At 33.1% G+C, this 27,393-nt stretch overlaps 1 protein-coding gene across 1 annotated transcript in view; it reads left to right on the top strand.

Annotated features, from left to right (window-relative positions):
• Nucleotides 1–27,393, top strand: part of LOC111418639 (cadherin 99C) — a 46,870-nt gene that overhangs the window by 14,785 nt on the left and 4,692 nt on the right. Inside the window, exons 3-11 of the mRNA XM_023051262.2 lie at nucleotides 6,473–6,538; nucleotides 6,594–6,895; nucleotides 7,227–7,484; nucleotides 7,561–7,710; nucleotides 13,739–14,152; nucleotides 14,207–15,754; nucleotides 23,697–23,813; nucleotides 23,864–24,113; nucleotides 24,357–24,634. Of these exons, the coding sequence (XP_022907030.2) occupies nucleotides 6,473–6,538; nucleotides 6,594–6,895; nucleotides 7,227–7,484; nucleotides 7,561–7,710; nucleotides 13,739–14,152; nucleotides 14,207–15,754; nucleotides 23,697–23,813; nucleotides 23,864–24,113; nucleotides 24,357–24,634 (3,383 nt within the window). The remainder of the gene's footprint in view (nucleotides 1–6,472; nucleotides 6,539–6,593; nucleotides 6,896–7,226; nucleotides 7,485–7,560; nucleotides 7,711–13,738; nucleotides 14,153–14,206; nucleotides 15,755–23,696; nucleotides 23,814–23,863; nucleotides 24,114–24,356; nucleotides 24,635–27,393) is intronic.

Below are 27,393 nucleotides of genomic sequence, written 5' to 3'. Positions count from 1 at the left end.
CTCCATCACCTTTAATTTTTGAGTTATGATCTATTTTAATACCAAAATACTCAATTTTAGCATTTTGGTGATTTTTTCTTTATCTTTATTCTTTAAATTTGTTTATGGATGATGTCTTTTTAGTTCATAATAAACAATTTATTCCTAAAAAAATTTTCTCCATCATCTTTCATTCTTAAGCTATGATCGATTTTAAGATCAAAAGTACTCAGTTTTGACATTTTGGGAATTTTCCCTTTATCACTAGAAAATCATTATACCTAAACTATATTTGTTTATGGATGATGTCTTCTTAGTTGATAACAAACAACTTATTCCTAAAAGCTTTTCTCCATCACCTTTCATCCTTGAGTTATGATCAATTCTAATACCAAAAGTATTCAATTTTGATATTTCGATGATTTTCTCTTTTTATCATTAGAAAATCATTATAACTAAACCAAATCTGTTTATGAGGAATGTCCTTTTAGTTCATAATAAACAATTTATTTCAAATAAACTTTTCTCCATCACCTTTAATTTTTGAGTTATGATCTATTCAATTTTAGCATTTTGGTGATTTTTTCTTTATCACTATAATATCATTATACCTAAACTAAATTTGTTTATGAATAATGTCTTTTTAGTTCATAATAAACAATTTATTCCTAAAAAAATTTTCTCCATCATCTTTCCTTCTTAAGCTATGACCGATTTTAAGATCAAAAGTACTCAGTTTTGACATTTTGGGGATTTTCACTTTATCACTAGAAAATCATTATACCTAAACTAAATTTGTTTATGGATGATGTCTTCTTAGTTGATAATAAACAACTTATTCCTAAAAAACTTTTCTCCGTCACCTTTCATCCTTGAGTTATGATCAATTTTAATACAAAAAGTACTCAATTTTGACATTTTCGTGATTTTTTCTTTATCACTAGAAAATCATTATAACTAAACCAAATCTGTTTACGGATAGTTCATATAGGATTTAGTTCATTATAAACAATTTCTTCCTAAAAAACTTTTGGCCATCACTTTTCATTCTTGAGTTATGATCGATTTTAAAACCAAAAGTACTTAATTTTGACATTTTGGGGATTTTCTCTTTATCACTAGAAAATTATTATGCCTAAACTAAATTAGTTCATTATAAACAATTTATTGCTAAAATTACGTACAATTTCACAGCCAACTACTGAATTTTCGATGATTCAAGGAAATTTAACGAAATTAACGAAATACGTGTCATTAGTTATTTGAGTTTTTTATGAAAACGTCAATGTTTTTTAAAAAATAATAAGAGTAAAAAACGTTTTAGAATTAGATTCCACATGAAATCAGGTAATAATGAATTAAATTCATTCAATTATATTCAATTAAATTCTCAATTTGCAACCAATTAATACCCTTGGTACACTCATAACGTATACCAAATTTGGTTTTTCTAGCTTAATGTATTACGAAGATATTGAATGTTTTAAAAATTTAAGACCCAACTGTGAAGGCCTACAACTCCTCAGGGGTACAACTTAGTATAGAGATAAGTTGCGTTAAATCATCTTAATTTATTGTCCTCTACATGTCCCTGCTCTGTGTTGGTTCTTATGTGAATCACCGCGTATACAGGTGTTTCTGTAAGTTGTGGCATACTTTAATCACAAATACTGAGTAAAAATGATGACGATTAGTGTAAAAATTTAATGGGTTAAATAGTTGCAAACCATTGCAACTCAATGCAATTTATTGCAACCCACTGCAATTCAATGCAACTTAATACTTAATAATAATTTAATATAAATAAAGTGTTTTTTGGCCATACTACTGTTATCTGTCTATTGTGTTGTTCGTAGATTAGAATGTGGTGGGAGCTAAGAACCGAATCTTGCAATATGGCACTAGTGAATTCTATGAGAAAAAATACATCAGAAATGATAAAAAGATATCTCCACTGTGCAGATAATAATAACCTTCTCCCGGTCGATATATTTGTAAAACTACGAGAATTGGTGCAAACGCTTAATTAAAAATTTTTGAAATACTCAGACCTCCAAGAAAGGCTGAGTATTGATGAAAGTATGTTTCCATGCTTTGGTAGGCACGGGGAAAACAATTTTTAAAAGGAAAGTCGATATGATACAGTTACAAGATGTGGTACCTCTGCGAACCTTTTGGGTATTTGATGCAATTTGAACCATACCAAGGAAAAAAACCGACGAGAGAAAATGTAGCTTTTACTTCAGCGGATAAAGAAGAAAATGAGACAACCACAAAAAAACTAAGAAAAGAAACTGTAAAGGAACCAATGTTTGGTGTAGGAAAGTCTGCTGCACTTGGACTGATAAAAGTCTTACCAAAACAAAAGTAGTAACTCATTTATAGGAAAAAGATATGGATGTACAAGACCTATCAGATAAAATAGAATTGAAAAGTGTTCCATAATACCTTCAAAAATGGTAGAAAAGAAAGACACAGGTTTCTATGCCAATAACTAACCGTTACAAGCTGGCATGATAATAGAATAGTTCTGATGAGCAGTACTTATGATTCTACGCTTTCAGAATGTAGAGTGGAAAGGTGGATATCAAAACAGAAAACAAGGTTGCCAGTTGCGTAACCTTATGAAGTAGCTCAATATATTAAATTTATGGCCGGTGTAGACAGGATGGATGAGAACATAGATAACTACAGGATTTCCATTAGATCGAAGAAGTGGTTGGCAATTTTTGCGTTTTGTGTCGATATTTCAGTGTACAACGGATGGCAACTATATAGAAAAAGACTTGGGGAAAAAACGTAATTACAAAAATATGGTATTCCCCGGCAGGAGGAAGACGTTCATCTTCCCATAAATTGCCTTCAAGAGTGCTAACGCAAGTGCGATTTGAAGAAACCAACAAATGAAGACATTGTTAGCTTTGCTCTATCTAGCAGGTGTATTTAGAGGTTGACATCAACGATTGTCCGATTCGTGGAGTACCGATGGTTTAGGGATAGATATTTTTCGAATGACGATTCAGATTCCTTATAAAGTGCTTACGCTTCGATGATAAAGATACCACAGGCACTCGATGGAAAGTTGACAAATTGGCTGCATTTAGAGAACTTTTTACAATGTTTATAGAAAATTGTCAATAACATTTTGATTTGGGAGAAAAGGTCACAGTGATGAAATGCTACCCGGATTTCGCTCATTTTGACAATATATAACAATAATAATAATAATTTTTATTCGATGCAAATACATAAGAAATTACAACATGTTATAATGTTACCTAATTAGAATGTGGTTACATGTGGACATACAAAACAAGAAAAAAGAAAAGAAAACAAAATAATTCATTCTGTACATCTTTCGAGAAATTCATTTATCCTGTATATTGGGTTTTGCGCTAGGTAATTCTTAACGAACGAGTTCATTCTTCTATAAGGCAATTGTCTAACTGACTGTTGTAAGTTATTGTAGAATTTTGGGCCCAATATTCGAAGTTATTTTGAGTCTTTAGAGTCTTGAGAAGTGCTCGAATTGCCCTCTTTTGTAATAGAAAAATTCGCTTTGCTGCTGAAGACATGCCCCAGAACAGAATGCCGTACGTTGCTACGCTGTGGAAACTGCCATAATAAGTGAGTTTAGCCGCTTGTATGGTACTGATAGCTCTTACACAGTAAATTGCGCCATTTAGCTTCTTGGCAGTATTATCTATATGGGTGTACCATTTGGATACAGACCTAAAAATTTTAGGGATTTATTTTCGGTATTGCTATGTCCGTTGTTGAAGGTAATGCATTGCGTCTTTTCTTGGTTTACCATTAAACCATTCTTTTGCAGCGTGCATGAATTTGCTGAAGATATTTTGAACATCTTTTATTGATTCGCTCGTTGAAACTATAGTTGTGTCGTCTGCATAGAGGCAAAGGTCTCCATGTGGTACAATGCTTGCCATGTCATTTATGTATATGATAAATAGCAAAGGACCCAATACCGAACCCTGAGGAACACTCACTCAGACCTCTGTAGCACTAGATCTTCCTCCATTCACCACCACGATTTGCATTCTAGCATTCAAGTATGACTTCAGAATGTCCCAAATACCGTATTAATACAGCTTATCTAGGAGTAGCGCATGGTTTACACTATCGAACGCTTTTAATAAAATCAACTCCTACCAACTCTACAAATTTTCTTTTATCTTTGCTTCCAGTATTTTGTTTACGGTATCTTGTATAGCTGTGTCTAGAGATTTATCTTTACGGTGGCTGTGTTGATATTTAGTGCACAATTCTCTTTTCAAAAAAAGTAGAAATTCTATCTGCTATTACGTATTGGAAGACTTTCGAAGTTACTGGGAGAATAGAAATGGGCCTGTAGTTGTATGGCTTTTCTACATCCCCTTTTTTGTGGATGGGAATGATTTTTGCTAACTTCAATTTGTTTGGAAATATTCCATGTTTGAGGCACATGTTAATAAGATGCATTAATTGTGCAGATACACCTTCTATAGTTCTTTTCAAAAACGCAACAGACATTCCATAAATGTCCTCAGTTATTTTTGATTTAAAACTTTTCACTATTGTTTTGGCTTCTGTAGTATCAGTCGGTCTTAGAAAACTGTATACCTCAGCCGTATTGCAGTTACTTTTTTTTGTCTGTTTTCAGCTTGGTGTATCGCTATTTCATTATGTAGTTTTTGTTCATACATTACTTGTTGTTTTAATTCTCTTTTATATTTATTGTATATTTGGTATACTTCTTCCGCTTTTGTTTGTTGTGCAATAATTCCCAGAATTAGTACGGTGTTAAAGTTGTTTTCTGTAGTTGTAGATAATTTTACTTCTTTCCTTTTTCTACTCGAAACAAAGGTTTCTTTTTCAGGGCAGCGATTGTCAAAGGTACTTTTCAAATGCATGAAATAAGCAGAAAACGTTGCTGTTGGTGTATTTATCAATATTATACCATCAAAACCTACCAAATGCGATTTAAAAATATTTTGTCTGAGTGATGCTAAATTATATTATAGGAAGGTCCTTTCAGACAACCAAATTCGGCAGATTCCATAATTATGCGATTGTCCAGGCCGATTTTTGGATCTGGTCAAAACATTACTGCAGACAATTGGTTAACTAGTGTGAAATTAGTGAAAGGCGAAAAAAAAATTCATAAAGAGACGGTAATTTAGGGCAACTCAAAAATCGGGTGTTTTTTTATGATTTACTTGCTATAAAAGAAGAACTGAGGAGTCAAAAATTTTTAAATACGCGTTAGTATAGCAGAAGTGATCAGTATGATTATATGTAACAAAGTTTACCGCAATTTTTTTGTGAACACCTGTATAGCATTGACCAGTGCTTGCACATTTTCAAAAGTCATCTTAAACGATTTCTCATGATAACATTGCACTGTTGACCAAATTTTATCTTTTTTAAGACAAACAATATTAAAAATATCTTAGATATTTATGGGTTTAGACGAAAAATGTATACACTCTAGTATTTGTGATTAAAATTATGGCACGACTTACAGAAATACTCTGTATAATATATACAGTTTGTAGTCAAACTATCTCGCCGAAATGTTACAACATTTATGTATAACTATTATAATACTTTGTACCAAATGCTTACCATATTTATTTATTTTTTTCACTTTTATTATTAATTTTACGACTTTCCAATACAAAAACAATGAAGAAATGAATAAATATGAAAAGGGAATTAGAAATGGAAATAAAATAAATTAAAAAAGAATAAATGGAATGTGATAAACAACTTTACTCATCGTAATTAATTATCGATCGTTTCCTGCTACTAAACAAACTTATTATCTTAATAATGTCATCAAAATGAGTACTTATTTTACCGTTTTAATGTTTTTAATTCTGTTTTTACTTCTAATTAACAAAAAAAAACTTTTAACACTTTTAATCAGATTAAATCGGGCTTTAAGTGCCTCCTCGTAAAATTGGAATACTTATAGAACACCTGTGTATGTGTATACCGGGTGTTCTAAAGTCACATGTCATATTATAAAAAAGTAATAACATTTTATAACTGTAATTGCTATAATTAGAAGTTATTATTACATTTTGTTATAGCTTATTATTTATTAATAACTTTCTAATACAATTAAGAATAATATTATTTCAATGTATAGCACAAATTAGTTTTACCTCCGACATTTAGATGGCGCTGATGAATGTGCTGTCAAAATTTGACAGATGGAAGATAATACACAATTTAAAATGAGCAAAATACTAGTTAAAATAAATAAAAGTAAAAACATTAAGTGTATATAGGAATAAGACAAGTTTCTAGAGGACAAAAAACTCATTGAATTAATTTTAAATTTTAATTCGGGTTAGGAAGATTTATCATTTAAGGTTATGTATTGGTTATTATAAAATAAATTGTACATAATTTCTGTCTATAGCTAGTAGCGCTGTATATTTTGGCCCATATTGGCAAAATTAAATATTAAATTTCTATTTTTTAGGTTTTTGTGAAGTTCAAAATGGGCAAAGTAACATAATTTTGGATATAGAAGAAAGCAGGGGAATTTGTGAGTTATTCTGCATTATTTAAATTATATTAACATTAATAATTATGTAATTTAGCAATAACACAAGAAACGATCCCCAAAGACCTCCCAATTTTCGGCGAACCCAACGTCGACATATTTTTGGACTTGGAATTTCCAAAAGGACCACCCATTTTCTACCTCACCGGGAAAAGCCTGCGACTCTTATCGCCGATTGATCGAGACGAAGACAACCTGTCCCATATCGTTTTTCAAGTGGCCTGCACCGTCAAAAGCACTCACAAGCGAAAAAAATATCCGGTCATCGTACGATTAATCGACGTTAATGATAATGCGCCGGAATTTATTAATACTCCATACGAAACCAGCATCTCCGAGGTAAATTTATAGCATTGAAATTGAAACCAGACTTTATAAATCATATTAATAAATCGTTGTTCATAACTTTTAACCCAGTAACACATAACGAACTCCGATTCAAGATCTCGGTGACACAATTCTCATTAACATAAATATCTCAACGACCAAGAAACCAAGATACACGTTTGGAATTCCGTTAGATTTGCCCCGAGTAGAAATCTCGAGAGTTCTACCGTTAGAAATCTTTGCACGTGTGCTAGAATGAGAGAGAAAATTGTTCGTTTAATGTCAATTAAATAGTTTTGAAACGTGGATTTAAATTACTAATTAATTTTTCTTATTTTTTTAGTTAGCACCAATTGGAACAACGATTTTCCAAAACGTTTTGGCAAAAGACAAAGATTCCGGAGTAAACGGCTTGGTTGAGTATTCAATAATTCCGGGATCCGATGAAACACGCACCAATGATTTGGATTATAACAGAATTAGTTCGGCCGATGGTTACGGTTTTTTCGCCATTAATCTTCCCCATCAAGGACAGGTGACCGTGAATAGAACTTTGGATTACGAAAAAACTCAACGATATTACGTCACGATAGTGGCGACGGTCAGTGTTATTTTTATTTTTAATTTTTGCATTAGAAATTCAAAACATCAATTTTAATTTTTTTCTCTTTTTCAAGGATAAATCAAGAAATGAATCACATCGATTATCAACAACCACCATTCTTACCGTTAATATTAAAGATGACGACGATCAAAATCCTTCGTTTATTTATAAAGGATGTATGCTTTCTGATGGAGCTTGTATTAATCCAGAATATACAGCCTCGGTAAATATTTTATTTTTAATAATTTATTACAAAAAAACCTCCTTATAACGGATCTCGTTAGAACGAACTTCGAACAGTGTATACTCTATTTTTTAATGAAGTGTTTTCAAATTGAAGCGCCAAAAAGAAGGGTTGCTATTGGTCAGTTTTAAGCAAAAATTACACTAGGAAAATTCGAGATGTTGCCGGCCGCCTAGAAACATTCGGATTGGATCTTGTTCTAGATTGTTAGTTTTAATGACAGTAGTAGTGTAAAACTAGAATTAACACTAGACCGAGAACTAGAAACATTCGGGTTTAGCCGTCTTGAGAGACGTGTGGCTAAACCCGAATGTTTCTAGTTCTCGGTCTAGTGTTAGTTTTAGTTTTACACTAGCACTACCACCAGAACTACCTCAAGACATAGAACTAGAATCATTCGGGTTTAGCCGTCTTGAGAGACGTGCGGCTAAACCCGAATGTTTCTAGTTCTCGGTCTAGTGTTAATTCTAGTTTTACACTACTACTATCATTAAAACTAACAATCTAGAACAAGATCCAATCCGAATGTTTCTAGGCGGCCGGCAACATCGGATTGTTTCTAGTTCTAGGTCTAATGTTAGTTCTAGTTTTAGTTCAATAAAAATATGCAACATAGCATGGGCGTAGTCAGAATTTGGTCTGGGGGGGGGGGGGGGCGAATTAGAGTTGACATCTTGGAGACTTGCATGACCGGGGCAGGAGTGGGAGGTTTTCAAGAATTGAAGAGTCGTTAAATTAAACAACACATACTTTATTTATAACATTAATCGCTTAGGATTTTCAGAAAATGTTTGTATGACTTCTAACTCTATCTCATTCTTTTTTTCCGACACAAGATTTTTATGCACACTAATTAAACATAGTCCATTTAAACGGTTTTCGTCCATTGTAGATCTTAACCATGTTTTGACACGTCTTAATGTGCTAAATGATCTTACTATTGTACTTGGAGAACAAGGCTGCGCTATTGAGATCATTAAAGCATTTTTTATGCCGGGAAAGAATATATTAGCTTCTTTAATCACTTCAACCATTTCCAGATCTTTTAAGATCTGTCTACCAAGGTTTTTCTCAGCCCACACATGATACCATAATTTAGTTTCAGACTGAAGCTCTTTCAGGTCGTACAATAGATTTTGCTCTCTGCTTAAAATCTTCAATCTTCAAATTTAGCATACAATAAGGATGTAGGGATAATATAGAAAAGGCCGGTACGTTTTCTACAGAAAATGTGTTCTCCAACGCTGACGTTAAAGAGTCCAGCAGGTGAATCTGCAAGAGTGTTTGCACGATGCTTCTGGTGCTTTACTATTCTGGATGGATGAAGTTCTATTTGTATTTCCTCCGCAATCCTATTGGCAGAAGCAAACAGATCTTTCACAATGGCATCCGTAGTTTGGCGATGAACTTTCACTACATCAACAATTTTCTTAATGTGGTTCGTACGTTGCAGGAGATCTAAACCCTTTGACTGCAAAACATTTGCAACAGGTTCCAGTAAAGCAGAGTACTTAGATATAATGCAGGTGGAGATAATAAATACAGGTTTCGTGGTAGCACAATGCAGTTGAAAGGCTGTCTTTCTTGTAGCAGTGTTTCCTTCCTCTGCGAGTCTCTCTATAGTCTAGACCATGTACGATTCCTAAGAAGTTTTGCATGAAGATAGAAATACTTCGGTATTTTTGAGACCATCTTGTTTTGCACAGAGCTGGTATATTTGGAGCGTATTTTCTCCTTAAAACGGATTCTCGAAAAATGTTATGTCTTTTATAGTGGACACTGTGTTACGAATCTCAGCGACGCGATTTAGATTTAACCTATGACTTGTACAATGAAAGAACAAGGCCTTTCTATACTTTTCCCTTATTATCTTTTGTACACCACCATCTTTGCCGGCCATTGTCGCACATCCGTCGTATCCCTGCCCAACACATTTTTGTGGGTCTAATTCTCCTCTTTGTAAAAATTTGTCGATTGTTTCAAGGATATTGCAACTTTGACTGCTGCCAAATGCCATCGACTTGCAATATGGTTCTTGTCGTATTCATGCATATGCTTACATCGAATAAAAGGGCATAAAGCTAAAGAACCTTGAACTCCCTGAACCGAAGTAGAAGGAAACATCACACAGTATAAACACGAAGCTCCCTTTAAGTGATTTGAATATACCAGACATGGTGAATATTTCTCAAGCCAACTATACTGAAATTTCGATGTCGCGCATTGACCGTGGTGCAGTCAATTTGTAATTAAGAGTTAATTTTTTTGTAAAAAAGTGGCCTCTCCTTGCCCCTCTCTGGCTACGCTCATGCAACATACTGATATTTTATGCTAACTAGCGTCGTTGGTTATGCCAACCATGCTGTTCGGTTAGGTTATGCCAAATTTTAGGATACCAGGTTGAACGAGTCTTTTTATAAAAAATTTTATAAATTGGCAATCTTAATTTATCGTTTTTTGAAGATGAATTAAAAAAATGTTTTTCTATAAAACGATTTAGAATTGAAACATGAAACTTTCTGGGGTTATAAAAGAACATTTGAGGTTGGGTTATACCAAAATTTAAATTTCCAGGCAGAACAGTTCTTTTTATAAAAAGTGTTAAAAATCGCCAAATTTGTATTTGACGTTTTTGCAGATGAAGTAAAAAAATCTTTTTTCTTCAAACGTCATTAAATGACAACTTTGTTGTCGTGTTTACTCGCGGTAGAAGTAAGTCATTGTTGCATAACGACGGTTGCTAAGATCAACATAGCAAAAAAGTACTTCAGCGTTATGGCGCTAAAGTAAATTTCACTTTAGCGCCATAACGTTGAAGAACATTTCACTTTAGCGCCGTATTATTTGCAACGTTTGAAGAAAAAATACTATGTTTTATTCGGAAGAGAAGCAGATTCGTTTGTGGCTGGTCCGTCATTGCCGGACTCACTTCGTTCGTCCGGCAAACTGTCGGACACGCCACAATTTTAACGGCTCATCTGTCATTAGCGACTCACTGCGTTCGTCGCTAAGCGACAGACCACGCCATAAAAAGCACTGCTTCTCTTCCATATAAAACAATATACTATTTCTCCAAAACGATCATAGATTAGATATAATATATTTGTTATATAGATAGGCAACTATAAACGTTTGATTCTTTGATTATATATAATATGGATTGAGCTAACTGAATATATCTACTAACAAAAATGTGGCTCAAGGTGAATAGACGCAGATGGAAAGCGATAATGTGAAAGTGTAACAAAGATAGACAAAAAACGGTACTAAACAGACGGGCGCATGCGCACAAAAGTGTCAAACCTCTTCCATTTGACGTTTATCGTTTTGTTGTGTCACAGCCAGTCACACCGTTATGTTTAAAAATGTATTGTTTCGTGTGCAAAGTTCGCGATAATACAGCTTCACATCACCTGTAAGTATTATAAATAATAAGGAAATTTTATTTTATTTTATTCTTTTTTCATTTATTAATTTTGTTTTAAATTTACCGCCAAAATTAACGCACGCCCATTATATGTCAGTACGCTTCTATGTCTATCTCGGTTCGATCACCTTGCGCAAGCTATCTCTCTCGTTGGCTCAATCCATATTATATATAATCAAAGGTTTGATTGAAATGCGCAATTAGTTTTGGATACTGTCACCTACAGCGCTGAAATCATAGGCAGGCGGGAAATATAAATTAAATTTGTTATTTGAAAGTTTTGTCGATGTTTTTTTTACGAAAACATTGCTCGGCGACAAAACTTTACAAACTGTACAAAATTTTAAACACATTTAAATTTTGTCGTTTACAATGTTTTCCAAAAAAGAAAACATCGAAAAAACATGACTAGGTATTAAGTTATTATTTGGTACAGGGTGTATTAAAAAGTCTTTAAATGAATAACAAAGACTTTATTCTTTAATTTTTTTAATATCATTTATACCACATCTTTTCCTTTTAATTTTATTGTATTTATCCAATGCTGCTTCCCCATGACTGATTATAACATCAATCGAAGTACTTATTATAAAGCAACAATAACAAATCGCTCTTTCTTCAAATCGCTAGCAACTCTTCCTCTATACACAATACAAACATGCAATCAAAAATATTACTTTGTCAAACCTGGCCAAACCAGTCAAACTGACAACTCAAAAAATGGCCAAAATGGGTTCTGTAATCGAAAACAACGTTATTCATCAATACGAGTGACTGGTGCATGAAAACGATTTAGAATTGAGTCATGAAATTTTCTGAGGTTATAAAAGAACATTTAAGGTTAGGTTATGCCAAATTTTAAGATTTCAGGTTGAACGATTCTTTTTATAAAAAATTTTATAAATTGGCAACCTTTTATTTTACGTTTTTTGTAGAAAATGAAGTAGAAAAAAGTTTTTCTCCAAAACGATTTAGAATTGAAACATGACACTTTCTGGGGTTATAAAAGAACATTTGAGGTTGGGTTATACCAAATTTTAAGTTTCCAATTTGAACGGTTCTTCTTATCAAAAATGTAAAAAATCGCCAAATTTGTATTTGACGTTTTTTGCAGATGAAGTAAAATAATACATTTTTTTTCCAAAACGAATAAGAATTCAGAAATGCAACTTTCTGGGGTTATAAAAGAGCATTTGAGGTTGAGTTATACCAAATTTTAAGTTTCCAGGCTGAACTGTTCTTTTTATAAAAAAATTTATAAATCACCAAATTTGTATTTGACGTTTTTTGAAGATGTAATAAAAAAATTTGTTATCTCCAAAACGAATTAGAATTGAGACGTGAAACTTTCTGGGGTTATAAAAGAACATTTGAGGTTGGGTTATACCAAATTTAAAGTTTCCAAGTTGAACGGTTCTTCTTATCAAAAATGTAAAAAATCGCCAAATTTGTATTTGACGTTTTTTGCAGATGAAGTAAAATAATACCTTTTTTTCCAAAACGAATAAGAATTGAGAAATGAAACTTTCTGGGGTTATAAAAGAGCATTTGAGGTTGAGTTATACCAAATTTTAAGTTTCCAGGCTGAACTGTTCTTTTTATAAAAAAAATTATAAATCACCAAATTTGTATTTGACGTTTTTTGAAGATGTAATAAAAAAATTTGTTATCTCCAAAACGAATTAGAATTGAGACGTGAAACTTTCTGGGGTTATAAAAGAACATTTGAGGTTGGGTTATACCATATTTAAAGTTTCCAGGTTGAACGGTTCTTTTTATCAAAAATGTTAAAAATCGCCAAATTTGTATTTGACGCTTTTTGCAGATGAAGTAAAAAAATCTTTTTCTCCAAAACGATTTAGAATTGAGTCATGAGATTTTCTGGGGTTATAAAAGAACATTTGAGATTGGGTTATACCAAATTTAAAGTTTCCAGGTTGAATGATTCGTTTTATAAAAAAATTTGTAAATTGGCAATCAATTTGACGTTTTTTGAAGATGAAGTAAAAAACATTTTAAATTGCGACATGAAAGTTTCTGGGGTTATAAAAGAATCATTGAACGGTTCTATTTATGAAAAATGTTAAATTGCCAAATTTCTATTTGACATTTTCTATTCCTCTTCAAAATACAACTTTTTTTTTCAAAGAATTGAGACATGAAGGTCTAGTGTTAGTTCTGGTTTTAGTTCTAGTGATATTTTATGCTAACTAGCGCTACCTACCACCTACCAGCCGTCTAGTGTTAGTTCTAGTACTAGTATTAGACTAGTTTTATTTGTTATTTGCATTTTATGTGGGACAAAGTAAATAGGTACGCCATGGTTTTTATTATATTTAAACAAACAAGTAATTAAATTCGTAACTACAGTTTACTTAAAATCCTCTCTCGTTTTAAAACTCCCGCCAAAAAAATAGCTTTGAAAAATTACACTGTGGAAACGTAACTTTTCATTTTACTCCTCCGAATTAGTAAATAGAGTATAGAATGTTCATAGATAAACTCGGGGTTTTCCCCGAGTTGTTTTAATTGTTATTCAACGTTTATATCGAATTTTAATGTATTTTCTCTTTGATTTAGGTTTCTAGTGGAGTCTTACACGGTGTTTTAAACATATCCCCTGAAAAAATTCAAGCAATCGACATGGATACGATAAACTCCCCGATTCGTTACACATTTTTGAGTGGAACCCCAAATTCTTATTCGGAATTTTTCCGAATTGACCCCGAAACCGGAAGCGTCCATCAAATTAAAGCGGTCGATACATCGACCACGAAGATGTTTAACGTTATCATTAAAGCGCAAGAAGTTTCCGAAGCGAAACGATCCACCACTGCGAAACTATTAATAACGGTGAAACCAGTCGATGCAAATCCACCGGAAATCGTTTTTTCATCCGAAGAGGGTTGGGTTAACGAAAACTCACCGATTGGGACGAATGTTTTAGATATAAAAGGGGACCCCGTGATGGTTTCAGTTATCGATAAAGATTTTGTTAGTATTAACTTAATAATTTAAAAAAATTTTATTTTATTAATTATCTTTTAGGGCGAAGATGACCCAAAACCAATTTACACCTTCGAATTAACCACCCCTTCCTTCAACATCGACAAAAACGGCCGTTTAACCGTCAACGAAAACAACTTGGATCGGGATCCCCCGAATCCAGGAAAATTCCGCTTTCAAATCGTTGCCCGTGAAAAACATGGCGTTGCAGCAAGCGCCCCAATTTCCATCACCGTTAATCTCAAAGACGTCAACGATAACCCCCCGGTTTTACCCTCAATCCCCCCCACAACCGTCCCAGCCGGAGAAACAAAACGAAAAGTAATCCAAATCCAAGCCACCGACAACGACGAAGAAGAAAACGCCCAAATCACTTACTCAATTTATCACGTTTCAAATAACGGAAACAATAAATTTATGATTGACCCAATAACCGGTCAAATTGAAAGTATTCGAAAATTAAATGCTGGGGAGCAATACAGCTTAACGGTCCAAGCGACCGATAAAGGTGGTTTATATAGCCAAGCGATTGTTGAAGTTACAGTAAGTCCTGGTCCAAACACTCAAAGTCCAGTTTTTGAGCAAAACGTTTACGATATTGAAGTAAGCGAGGGTGCTACGATTAACTCAACAGTTGCAACAGTTTTGGCAATCGATCCCGAAGAAGACCCAGTAACTTATTTTATAGTTTCCGGAAACGATTTGAGACAATTCGCAATCGGGCAAAAATCCGGGGTAATCACAGTAATTAGAAAATTAGATCGCGAAGATTTAACTCGATACCAATTAATAATAAAAGCCGAAGATGCGGGGAAATTATCAAGCACAGCTACCGTTAATGTAAAAGTAACCGACATAAACGATAAAAACCCCGAATTTATTAACGATCCTTATAATTTTACGGTAAAAGAAGGATTAACAAACGTGATCGTTGGTAAAGTCGAAGCTGTTGACGCTGATGAAGGAATCAACGCGATCGTTTCTTACATGATTCCAACCGATCTTCCTTTTTACATCGACAATCAAACTGGGGAAATCACAACAAATAAAGCTCTCGATTTCGAAACAACCAAAAATTATCAATTTGTCGTTACAGCAAAAGACGGCGCGTTAGATCCGAGGATAGCAACAGCCACGGTTACCGTTAACGTTTTAGACGTTGAAGATGAACTTCCCGTTTTCTCTAAAGACCAATACGAAGCTACCGTACCCGAAAACGTTCCCGACGCTTTCGTAACGGATGTGATGGCCCACGATCCGGATACAATCAAAAAAATTACGTACGTTATTCATCGAGGACCGACAGATTTATTTAGGATCGATGAGGGTAGCGGCGCGATTTATACAACGAGAGGGTTGGATTATGAAAAGGAAAGTGAGCATACTTTGGTGATTGGAACTTTGGAAAATATGTCGGATGGAAATGGGAGTACGACGAGAGTTCTTGTTAAAGTTGAGGATCGGAATGATATTCCTCCGGTTTTTACCATTATTCCTCAACCGATTATGTTGGAGGATGATACTGCTATTGGAACGGCGATTTATGATTTAGTTGCTACTGATTCTGATGGAACTGCACCTGGAAATAAGGTAAGAAATATGTATATACAGGTGTTTCTAAATTGATACGTAAGATTTCAAAGAGTGATTTTTCAGTAAAAACTAAGGGGGGTCTTTCATATAACTTTTTGTTCAAAACCCCTTCCCCACCGAGTTAGCACTCTAAAGTTAGGGAAAAAAATTTGTTTTTATTTAATAAACCCACTATGGAGGAATTTAGAAGAATGAAATTTGGCAGATAACTATTTCTAATAAAATGCCACTTTTTGACGATTTTTATAACCCGAAAATGTTATTACAAGGGGCTGAAAAAATCAACCCCTATAATACTTTGCATCAAAACTTTTTAATGCGTCTACATTTTTCTATTTAAAAACTTGATTTAAATAGAGGGATTCAATACGCAACTGTTTTGTCTCTTGACATTTTCTCCTAAAATTGCTAGTTTGATCACAAAGAAATAAAATGTATGTGTATATACAGGGTGATTCTCAACCTATACCCATAAATTTGGAAATTTATTCCTCATGACAAATAATGAGTAATAGATTAAAAAATTGTAGCAAAAGTTTTTTCGTTTCCTAGATATCAATGAAATTTGCTTTAAAATCAAGTTGTTTCCAATATTTTCTATACACAATTGGGCTCGCGGAATCCACAATGTCCCACTAGCGCCTCCTAAACCAGGGTGTTGGCGAATTGTATTTTCAGCAGTTTGTATCTGATTTCGCAATCGTTCCTCAGTATTCACTTCCTCAGCTGCAATGTTAAATGTCTGTGCTAACCGCTGTATGCCATCCTCAGTATCAACCAAGATGACGGCGTCATCTGCATATCACTCAATCTTGATTTTGTAATCACTCATAGTGTAACCATAGTTTACATTACATACTTCGACCTGTTCTAATTCTTTTATTCTTACTTTGAAACTGAGGAAGGCTGCCTGACGTTTTTTCGCTGTAGTTCTATCTGATTCTTTTTGATGCTCTCAACGTTGTATGATCCGTACATGTCATTCTGCATCTTATGTAGGCATTCATTTGTGTGCACAACTCTTGCAATCAAAAGAACGTGAGCAAGCGACACACTCAAATGTATGTAAACTTTTTTTTGGAGAAGATGAAATAAGTGTGGTGGTATCAGTTCTAAATAGATGAGATAGTTTGGTGTTGCTGTGTAAGATGATAGCCGGAAGCAAAGACTGTACGCTTTGGAGATGATATGATAGCGCGACCTAAACCAGGGTGTTAACGGATTGTCTCGGCAGCAGTTTGTATCTGATTTCGCAATCCTTACTCAATATTAACTTCGGTGACGTACATTATGCTTTTTAAGAGACCCCAAAAATAGAAATCAAGAGTACCAAGACTACCTCGACCTGTCCATTCTTCCTTATCTAAATGTCGTCGCATATATCGGATATCTATGAAACTAAAAATCTTTTACTACAATTTTTTCACCTATTACCCATTATTTGTCTCCAGGAATAAATTCCCAAGTTTATGCATATAGGTTGAGAATCACCCTGTGTATACATGTGTTGTTGTGGTCGATACGAGATTTCATCCATTCTTCCTGTTGGTTCTCTTTGGAAAGATCTTTTCGCCAAGATCTCACCTGACATCTTCGGTGTGTTGTCGTAGTCTCCTGTCGGCAGACTCAGTCAACAACACATACTTCTCCATCCGTGAAGTACTACGCATTACCATATACAGTGTGTCTGTAAAGTAACGGATATAGGTGATAAAATCATTATAAACGGTTTATGGAAAAATCCCTGAAACGGATCTAAAGATTTAAATTTATTGCAATTATTTTGTGTAGATTTTAAATTTTACCCCATTTTCATTACGGGATATGAAAGAGGATTTTTTTTTTAATCTAGCACTATTAATATTTGGTCAATATTGATTACAAAATACATTTTACCAGTAGTTTTAAAAATTTATATTTGATTTAAAAATATCAATGATAAAATTTTGTACTTTTGTACCGGTTTTATAGTTAATATATCGCGCTTTACATGTTTCGGCCTTATAAGGTCATCTTCAGAAGCGCTACAATTAATGACTAAGATTTGTTATAAACTTACTACTAAAAAGTACTTGTCGTTAACTTACTTGTCATTAGAAAAAGTTGGCGTTCAAAACTGAACTTAACCAAAATAAATTACAATTACGACGTTACAATGAAAAGTTACAAAATAATGGTTGAATTGCAAGGAAAAGTGGTTATACTTTTTGTTTGCTCGAGAGACCAGAATAACAAATAACCAATGCGCATGTGTTAAAATTTGAAAAAATAATTACAACGTGTTCGGAAAATTAAATAATTTCTGTAAGTATTAAATTTATTGAGTCAATAGATAGAAAAAGTAAACTTTTTATTTAAAACATATACAGGTTGATTCAAAAAACCGCTGACAGACTTCTAGGGCAGGTAATACATCAAAAATTAAGATGAAAAGTCTTAATATACATGGGGTCGCAAATGCCTCCTTAACGAGATATAGCGGGTCAAAGTTTCTTTAAAATTAAACATTATCTGCAATAGAAAGCCCTTTTTTAAAAATATTTTCAACTCCACTGCTAATTTTATCAAACGGGCAGTATTTTCGTGTAAAGTGATCAATTATCTATCAATTGGTCTCTTACAAAACTTTGATTAAAGCAACAATTTTTGATTGAATTAACAAATTTTCTACAAACGTGTTTTTCTTAAAAACTATTGCTTTGATCCAAGTTTTGTAAGAGACCAATTGATAGATAATTGATCAATTTACACGCGAAGAGAGCAATGGCGTAGACAATATTTTTAAAAAAGTGCTTTTTATAGCAGATAGTGTTTAATTTTAAAGAAACTTTGATCCGCTATATCTCGCCGACGAGGCACTTTTCATCTTAATTTTTCATGTATTATCTACTCTAGAAGTCTGTCAGCGGTTTTTTGAATCACCCTGTATATACCGGGTGAGTCGGGAGGAACGGACCAAACTTTAGAAGTGTGTTGTACACTAAAATATAATGTAAAACAAGTTTTTATTGCATAACTCTTACTGCATAACTACAATTAAACAAAATCTTATACATCAACATTAAATATTGATCATCAGCGTTATTTTAATGATTGTTCGAAAATATTGCTATTAACTTCTAAACATTTCCGGCTTCGTTTATTAAGAGCTCTTGTCAAAAATTAAAAAATGAAAATCGGACAACATTTGAGTTTTTTTACATTATTTTCAAGCGTGCAATACACTCCTAAAGTTTGGTCCGTTCCTCCAGACTCAGCCTAATAATTATCAAAAAAAGAGATTTTTCTGAGCGTTAGAAAATTTTATTTGTTCAAGAAACTCGAAATATAAATAACAGAGTTCCAACTTGGGACGCGGTATAATAATGTGTGCTATGGAAAGAAAGTAGGTAAATTAACTAATGTTTCAGTTTATTAATGTTTTTTAATCTGAATAATACAAGAAAAAAATTAAAGAAATTGTTGAAATTGTGAACCGTTTTGCTGGATACACAATTCTGACCGATGAATGACTGATCGTGTAATAGTATTTAAGAACAGCCTTATATCATTACAATAATTCCTAACCCTATTAATAATTCATCCCTTGTGGGAACAGGTGTTTCATACACTTTTCCTTTCAAATATCCCCATACAAGAAAATCTAAAGGATTAAGATCTGCAGATCGTGGGGCCATGCGACTGGTTCACCACGACCAATCCATCTAGCAGGAAAATAGTTGTCTAGCCAACTTCTTACCACCCTACCATGATGAGCTGGACAACCATCAAGTTGAAACCAGGTCTTTTTTCTTAAATCTAAATCAATGTCATCCCACATATTGGCATGTTCGGCTTCCAAAAATTGCAAGAACGCTGCTGCATTTAGTCGTGGTGGCAAAAAGTAAGGCCCGAAAATATGGTTATTATAAACACCTACCCAGACGTTGACACTAAATTGATGTTGGAAGTTTCGTGGCCGAATTGCGTGGGGATTTTCATGCGCCCAAACATGTAAATTATTAAAGTTTGCAATCCCACATCTTGTGAAACAGGATTCATCAGTCCACATTACATTATTTAAAAAATCTCGATTGTTGGCTGTTGCATTAGCAATCCACCGACAAAACGTAACACGCCGTTTTTCATCGTCTGGTTGCAATCCTTGCACGGGTTGTAAATGATAAACATGTCTATGATCATGTTTTAAAACGCGATAAACACGCGCACTAGAAATCCGCAAGGCATTCGAAACTCTTCTAACACTCGTAGTGGGGTCTCACGCAAAATTCTTCTTCTAAAATTTCTTTGCAGTCTAACATTGTCATTATTATGATCTGCCCGATCATTATTCAGCCCTTGTTCAACCATTTGTCTAAGCACTTTCACAAACAGGGAGGGTTACGGATGTCTTCTATTTGGATATCTTCTCCTATACTCTCGGGCTGCTTCTGCTGAGTTTCCGTTTGTATACCCATAAACAAAATGAATATCCGCTAATTCTTGCATACAAAAAATAAACGGCATTTTATAAAGTTTTTATGTAAAAAATAAAAAAAATGTAACACGTTAAGGAAAAAGAGTAATGAATTTAACACATTAATTAGCAAGAAAATTGAATTTAACACGTTAACGAATAAGAAACTTTGATAAGAGTATCTTTTTTGTTTCAAAAAGTACACAGAATAAGAACTTTTATTCAAAAAGCCAAAAAGTATACTGTCAGAAAAGTTATGGTTATTTTAATCCGTAAAGAATATACATACAGAGTGCCCTCTACCGGCTATAGTAAAACGTCTTTCTCATGCCAAAAAGCCTTCGTATACCAAATTTGAATAGAATCGGTTGAAATACACGTGTAGTATTAAAAATAAATTAATTTAAAAATTTAATGTGAATATCATATATTTCCAAAACAAAGCTTTTGTCGATTTATTGGTTTATATGAAGTTTTTGTATTAATTTTAAAAGATCTATCGACTGTTAAAGTCCTGCTACAAAAACCTGAAACAGCCTGTAGCATTTCATGCTCTTTTAAAAGATATTTTCAGTAAGCCCGCTTGGTTTAAAACAAATAAGCTACAGGGCGTTATCTGCAGCGGTTACATATTTTTGTGATTTTTGAAAAAAAGTTAAATGCAACGGTACTATTTACTTCACAGACCGTTAATCACCATAAAATTTGTTAAATATTAGTGAAAACCGCATCATCAAGCTACAATTCGATCAAGATTCGATTCGATCAAGGTACCTTAGGAAACAAATAAGAGAGAACAAAAATTTTATTATCTAGAACCTTCCTTCACACTTTATCCAAGCTTAGAACTGCTTCAAAACTACTTTTGAGGCGTGTTGAAAAGCCAACGGATCAATGAAACATCAACAATGATAATAAAACAAAATAAACCAAAACACTTAGAATAACTTAAATTTTTGGCAAAAATAACTCACTAATGTGCGAAATGCCTTCCATAAACCTCGATGCATTTATTTAATCTAGTTTCGACGAAAAGAAAGCGCTGCTTAAGTCTCGGCCCTGGACACGTTTCTACTGGTATTTAGTGTTTTGTCATATTTTCCCTGGTTATTGGTTTTTTCTTGAAAAGTCAGGTCGTTTAGTCTACCCAATAATAAAATAATTTCGATAAAGGGGTGAAAGCAATGTGGGTTTTGCTCGAACCAACAATGCATATTATGCAAGTTTACATCAGCTTGTGGACAGATGCTTCATGCATCCATAGCATTTGTGATAAAAGGTTTGGATTTGCCCAAATCATATTTAAAAGTCAATGGTAATAGTTCAGTCTGTTATCATAATCGGTACCTGTTAAGGCCTGATGTAAAACAACGTGGTGGAGATATTATTCTCTTGAGAACTCTAGTGGACAATTGTTTTCGGAGTTCCCAGATTATGTGGGATCCAATTGCGCACCAACATGATTTACGAATTCATAGAGATGTCTGAATGGGCTACAGGTTGCCAGTTTTCCGTAATCGCTAAGTCAATCTTAAAAACACTTCTAGAGAAAAATGTCTTTCTTTGTCGTAATTGCATTGCACATTTTTGCCATGCAGTTGCATCGTATTCGAAACATTGAAAATAAATCATCATACGCTCTATCATACGCTTCTGCGTTAGTAAATGACATGTTTACAGTTACCATGGTTATGTGATTTGTTTTTCTCGATGAGGTAACTGGATCCGATTGATGGCACTCGAGTTTTTAACATTTTCTTCTATAACTCGAGAACGGGTGGCGATATCGAGATGCGGTTTTCACTAAAATTTTGCAAATTTTAAGGTGACTAAGGGTCTGTGAAGTAAATAGTATCGTTCCATTTAACATTTCTTCAAAAATCACAAAAATATGTAATCGCTGCAGATAACGTCCTCTAGCTCATTTGTTTTAAAGCAGACGATCTTACTGAAAATATCTTTAAAAAGAGCATAAAATGCTCTTTCAAACAACACCGAAAATATTCAAATCGGTTGAATGGTCTAGGAGATATTAAAATGTAAACATATGAAAACGCATTGGCCTCCCCTCCCTTATTATGACAGATATGAGAAATATCGCAAAGCAAAAGCGATGCGGTATTATCCAAGCTATTAAATGATGTTGTCAAAGTTATAGCTCATCGTATAAGTTTCTGAGATAGCGGGAACTTTATGTTTCTCAATGGCAGTTACGCCCCCTAGCGGTGGAATTACGAACTTCAAAATAATTTCCAGCTATTTCTATTGGTCACTTTGCTTATAAGGATTTTTTTCCCAAACCTCTAGGCCTTACCGTTCTAGAGATACAGCCGCTCCGTACGCTTAACGGGACATCCTGTATACAGAATGTCCCACGTAAGCGGCAAAGTACATAAATAGTATTAAGAAGCGGGGGAGATACACAGTTCTTTCTTATACAAAAGTTGTAGGAAATTTACCACACTATAAACGGAAAATGTTTTTATACATACAGGTGTTTCATAACGACGTACCGAAATAAACATATGTTATTTTAAATGGAATGATATAGTTTTTATTGCGTGTTCTAATTCTACACACCAAAATATGTTGACTTTGATAAGATATGTTGATACTTACCGCTTTTAGTTTTTGAGTTATTTTAATTAGACGGTTTTTTAGCAATTAACACAGTGTTCTTTAAAACTGAATTTCTTAGCGACTGATCGAGCTAGAAAGTTAAAATTTGTGAGAGTTGCTGCTTGGATACCTTAATTAGAGTGCCATTGGCTACATGAGTCTATCTTATACAGGGTATTCAAATATAACTACTATTTTACCATATTCATTGTAAAAAAGTCGAAAATTTTAAATGGAACACCCATATTTGACTAGCTTATCAGATAGAGAATTTAATTCCCTACAAATTAAAAATCTTCAGTACGTCTCTATACCTACAAGTTGAAGTTTTTGAGATATTGTGTAATTAATCAAAAGAAATAAGCTCATGAAAATACGTGATTAAGCATTAATAACGATTTAAAAAGAAAACAATAAATAATTCTCTGCTCTATGCATAGATGAAGCCGATTTACGAATTCGGCTTGCACATTATCTAGTATTTCAGCTAAAGCTTTCCCTTATTCTATTCTTCATATCTTCTATATAATCTATTTTACTAGAAAAAAAAACAACTTTCTCCAAAAAATTTAAATTCCTTAAATTTTTTGCATATATTTACTTTATTTCTTTAACAAAATTAATTTATTAAAAAGAAATTAATTTACTAGATTTATTCCATGCATAAGTGCACATTGCATTCATCACAACGACAATAAATTTACTTTCGCCGACACCTCGAGATGAAGATTTTTTCCACATTCCTATGCCTTAAATATTTATACCTCGGCCGAGGCACACAATTGCGCGGCGCGCTTTCGAAACCACCCGATGAAAATAATAAACGTGGGCATTAATGAAACGACCTTCTTTGTTGTCACCCAGGTTCGTTACGAAATCATCGGGAGGGGCAAAGCCACCAAGTATTTTCAAATAGATCCCGATTCCGGCCAGCTCAAAGTCACCAATGATCTCAAGAAAGAAGTAGACACCGAATATCAAGTAAAAGAAATATTTTTTAATTTATTTTTTGTTAATTAATTTTTTTTTAGGTGGACGTAAGAGCTTATGATTTGGGTGAACCCCAACTTTCTTCCGTTATCACTTTAGATGTTTATATTCAACACGTAGCGACGGTAGCACCGGAAGTTGGGCTCCGTTTCGCTGATAATTCTTATAGCATTCAATTACCAGAGAATTCAACTCTGGGGAGTTTAGTGAAGACTTTAACGATTGTTAATAGTCGAGCTCATGGTGGAAATATCCCGTTAAAGTGTACGATAATTTCGGGAAATGATGATGGTGAGTTAATTTTAATTGTTTAATTTTTTTATTATAATTTTAGTATTTAAGAATTTAACCTCGTTTCGAATAAATTTAAAAAACAAACTTAACGTGTATAGCCTCATTAAAATTGCAGGCACGTCCTAGGTATTCACTCATGACTCAACTTATTTATTATTATCCAACCGAGTCAGTAAATCTCGAAACGTCTCAAAGAAAACAACTCAAAATTTATTTATTAACTTAAAAATTTTTTTTAAGCAAAATTTCTCGTTAATGTAACTGAAGAACGAAATTGTGCACTTTATTTAAACGGAACGATTGATTTTGAATCGGTCGAATCTTACAACGTCGACGTTGAATTGATATCACTTCAAGGATTTTTAAATAAAGAATTTAGTAAAACGCAAGTTAACGTAAACGTTTTGGACGTGAATGATAACGAGCCGTTTTTTATTTACAATGGGAATTCTAAGGAGAAATTGTACGCGGCGTTGCCGATTGGTGCACCTTTAGCTACAACTGTGATACAAATGAAGGTCAGTTTAATTAATTTTTAAATAATTTGTACTCCCTCTGTTCCAAATTATGGTATACATTTCTCTAAAATTTATGGGTTAAGAAAGTTTGGAGAATTAACGAGTTTCTATCTATTTAATATAATATAATGTAATTTTAATTTAATTAATGAAAGAAACTAGAGTTCTGTTTATCGAAGGTTAAATCAAATCGATGTTTTGAGGATATGTAAGTCTCAACGCAAGTTAAAAGGTCATACTACATAACGCTGAACGACACAGAACCAGAAAGGCGCTGTAAAAGCAAAGGGTTCCTAACTAAAGTTATGTTTATGGCTGCAGTGGCCAGACCACGCTATGACAGTGCTAAAAGACAGTATTTCAACGGCAAAATAGGACTCTGGCTTTTTGTTTATAAAAAACCTATAAAAAAACAGCAAGAACCGGGTAAGAAGAACAATGCAGCAGAATGCAAAAAGATGATTATCGATAACGTTTCCAACCATTAGATCCAAGTTGATTGGTTCCATATTGATGATAATGGATCACGATAACATAATTGATAAGCAATACCACCATAGTTATCTCAATTTCTTATGCAGAAGCCAGGAAATACCACAATATCAAAATTGACAATCATCTACATTAAATTCTGTTATGACTAAAAAAACTAAAGGTGATAGAAAAAAGCGTTTCCTATAAAAATTGATGATATAGGATCACGGTAACATAATTCATAACCATTGCCACCATAGCTAACACCATTTCTTATGTACAAACCAGGAAATCCCAAAATCTCAAAATTGACAATCATCTCCGTTAAATTCTGTTATAAGTAGAAAATTAAAGGTGATAGAGAAAAACGTTATCCATAAAAATTAATGATGATGAATCAAGATAACATAATCCATAGTCAATACCACCATAGATATCATCATTTCTTAGGTTCAAGCCAGGAATTCTCAAAATTGACAATCGTCTGCGTTAAATTCTGTTATAAGTAGAAAATTGAAGGTGATAGAGAACAACGTTTCCCATAAAAATTCATGATAATGAATCAAGATAACATAATTCATAATGAATGCCACCATAGATATCACTATTTCTGAAGTTCAAGCCAGAAATTCTCAAAATATCAAAATTGACAATCATCTGCGTTAAATTCTATTATAACTAGAAAACTAAAGGTGATAGAGAAAAACGTTTCCCATAAGAATTAATGATAATGAATCAAGATAACATAATTCATAACCAATGCTACCGTAGATATCACCATTTCTTAGGTTCAAACCAGGAATTCTCAAAATATCAAAATTGATAATCATCTGCGTTAAATTCTGTTATAAGTAAAAAATTAAAGGTGATAGAGAAAAACGTTTCCCATAAAAATTAATAATAGTGAATCAAGATAACATAATTCATAACCAATGCCACCATAGATATCACCATTTCTTAGGTTCAAACCAGGAATTTTCAAAATATCAAAATTGATAATCATCTGCGTTAAATTCAGTTATAAGTAAAAAATTAAAGGTGATAGAGAAAAACGTTTCCTATAAAAATTAATGATAATGAATCAAGATAACATAATTCATAACCAATGCTACCATAGATATTACCATTTCTTAGGTTCAAGCCAGGAATTCTCAAAATATCAAAATTGACAATCATCTGCGTTAAATTCTGTTATAAGTAGAAAATTAAAGGTGATAGAGAAAAACGTTTCCTATAAAAATTAATAATAGTGAATCAAGATAACATAATTCATAACCAATGCCACCATAGATATCACCATTTCTTAGGTTCAAACCAGGAATTTTCAAAATATCAAAATTGATAATCATCTGCGTTAAATTCAGTTATAAGTAAAAAATTAAAGGTGATAGAGAAAAACGTTTCCTATAAAAATTAATGATAATGAATCAAGATAACATAATTCATAACCAATGCTACCGTAGATATCACCATTTCTTAGGTTCAAGCCAGGAATTCTCAAAATATTAAAATTGACAATCATCTGCGTTAAATTCTGTTATAAGTAGAAAATTAAAGGTGATAGAGAAAAACGTGTCCCATAAAAATTAATGATAATGAATCTAGATAATATAATCCATAGTCAATGCCACCATAGATATCACAATTTCTTAGGCTCAAGCCAGGAATTCTCAAAATATCAAAATTGACAATCACCTGCCTTTAATTCTGTTATAAGTAGAAAATTGAAGGTGATAGAGAAAAACGTTTCCCATAAAAATTAATGACAATGAATCATAATAATATAATTCATAACCAGCACTACCATAGATATCGCCATTTCTTAGGTTCAAGCCAGGAATTCTCAAAATATCGAAGTTGACAATCATCTGCGTTAAATTCTGTTATAAGTAGAAAATTGAAGGTGATAGAGAAAAACGTTTCCCATAAAAATTAATGATAATGAATCAAGATAACATAATTCATAATCAGTGCTACCATAGATAAGATCATTTCTTAGGTTCAAGCCAGGAATTCTCAAAATATCAAAATTGACAATCATCTGCGTTAAATTCTGTTATAAGTAGAAAATTAAAAGTGATAGAGAAAAACGTTTCTCATAAAAATTAATAATAATGAATCAAGATAACTTAATTCATAACCAATGCTATCATAGATATCACCATTTCTTAGGTTCAACCCAGGAATTCTCAAAATATCAAAATTGACAATCATCTGCGTTAAATTCTGTTATAAGTAGAACACTAAAGGTGATATAGAAAAATGTTTCCCATACAAATTAATGA

This window comes from Onthophagus taurus, chromosome 3 (genome assembly GCF_036711975.1).
Source record: "Onthophagus taurus isolate NC chromosome 3, IU_Otau_3.0, whole genome shotgun sequence".
NCBI lineage: Eukaryota > Metazoa > Arthropoda > Insecta > Coleoptera > Scarabaeidae > Onthophagus > Onthophagus taurus.
The sequence above is the reverse complement of the archived record's forward strand: the minus strand, read 5'-3'. Positions and strand labels throughout refer to the sequence as shown.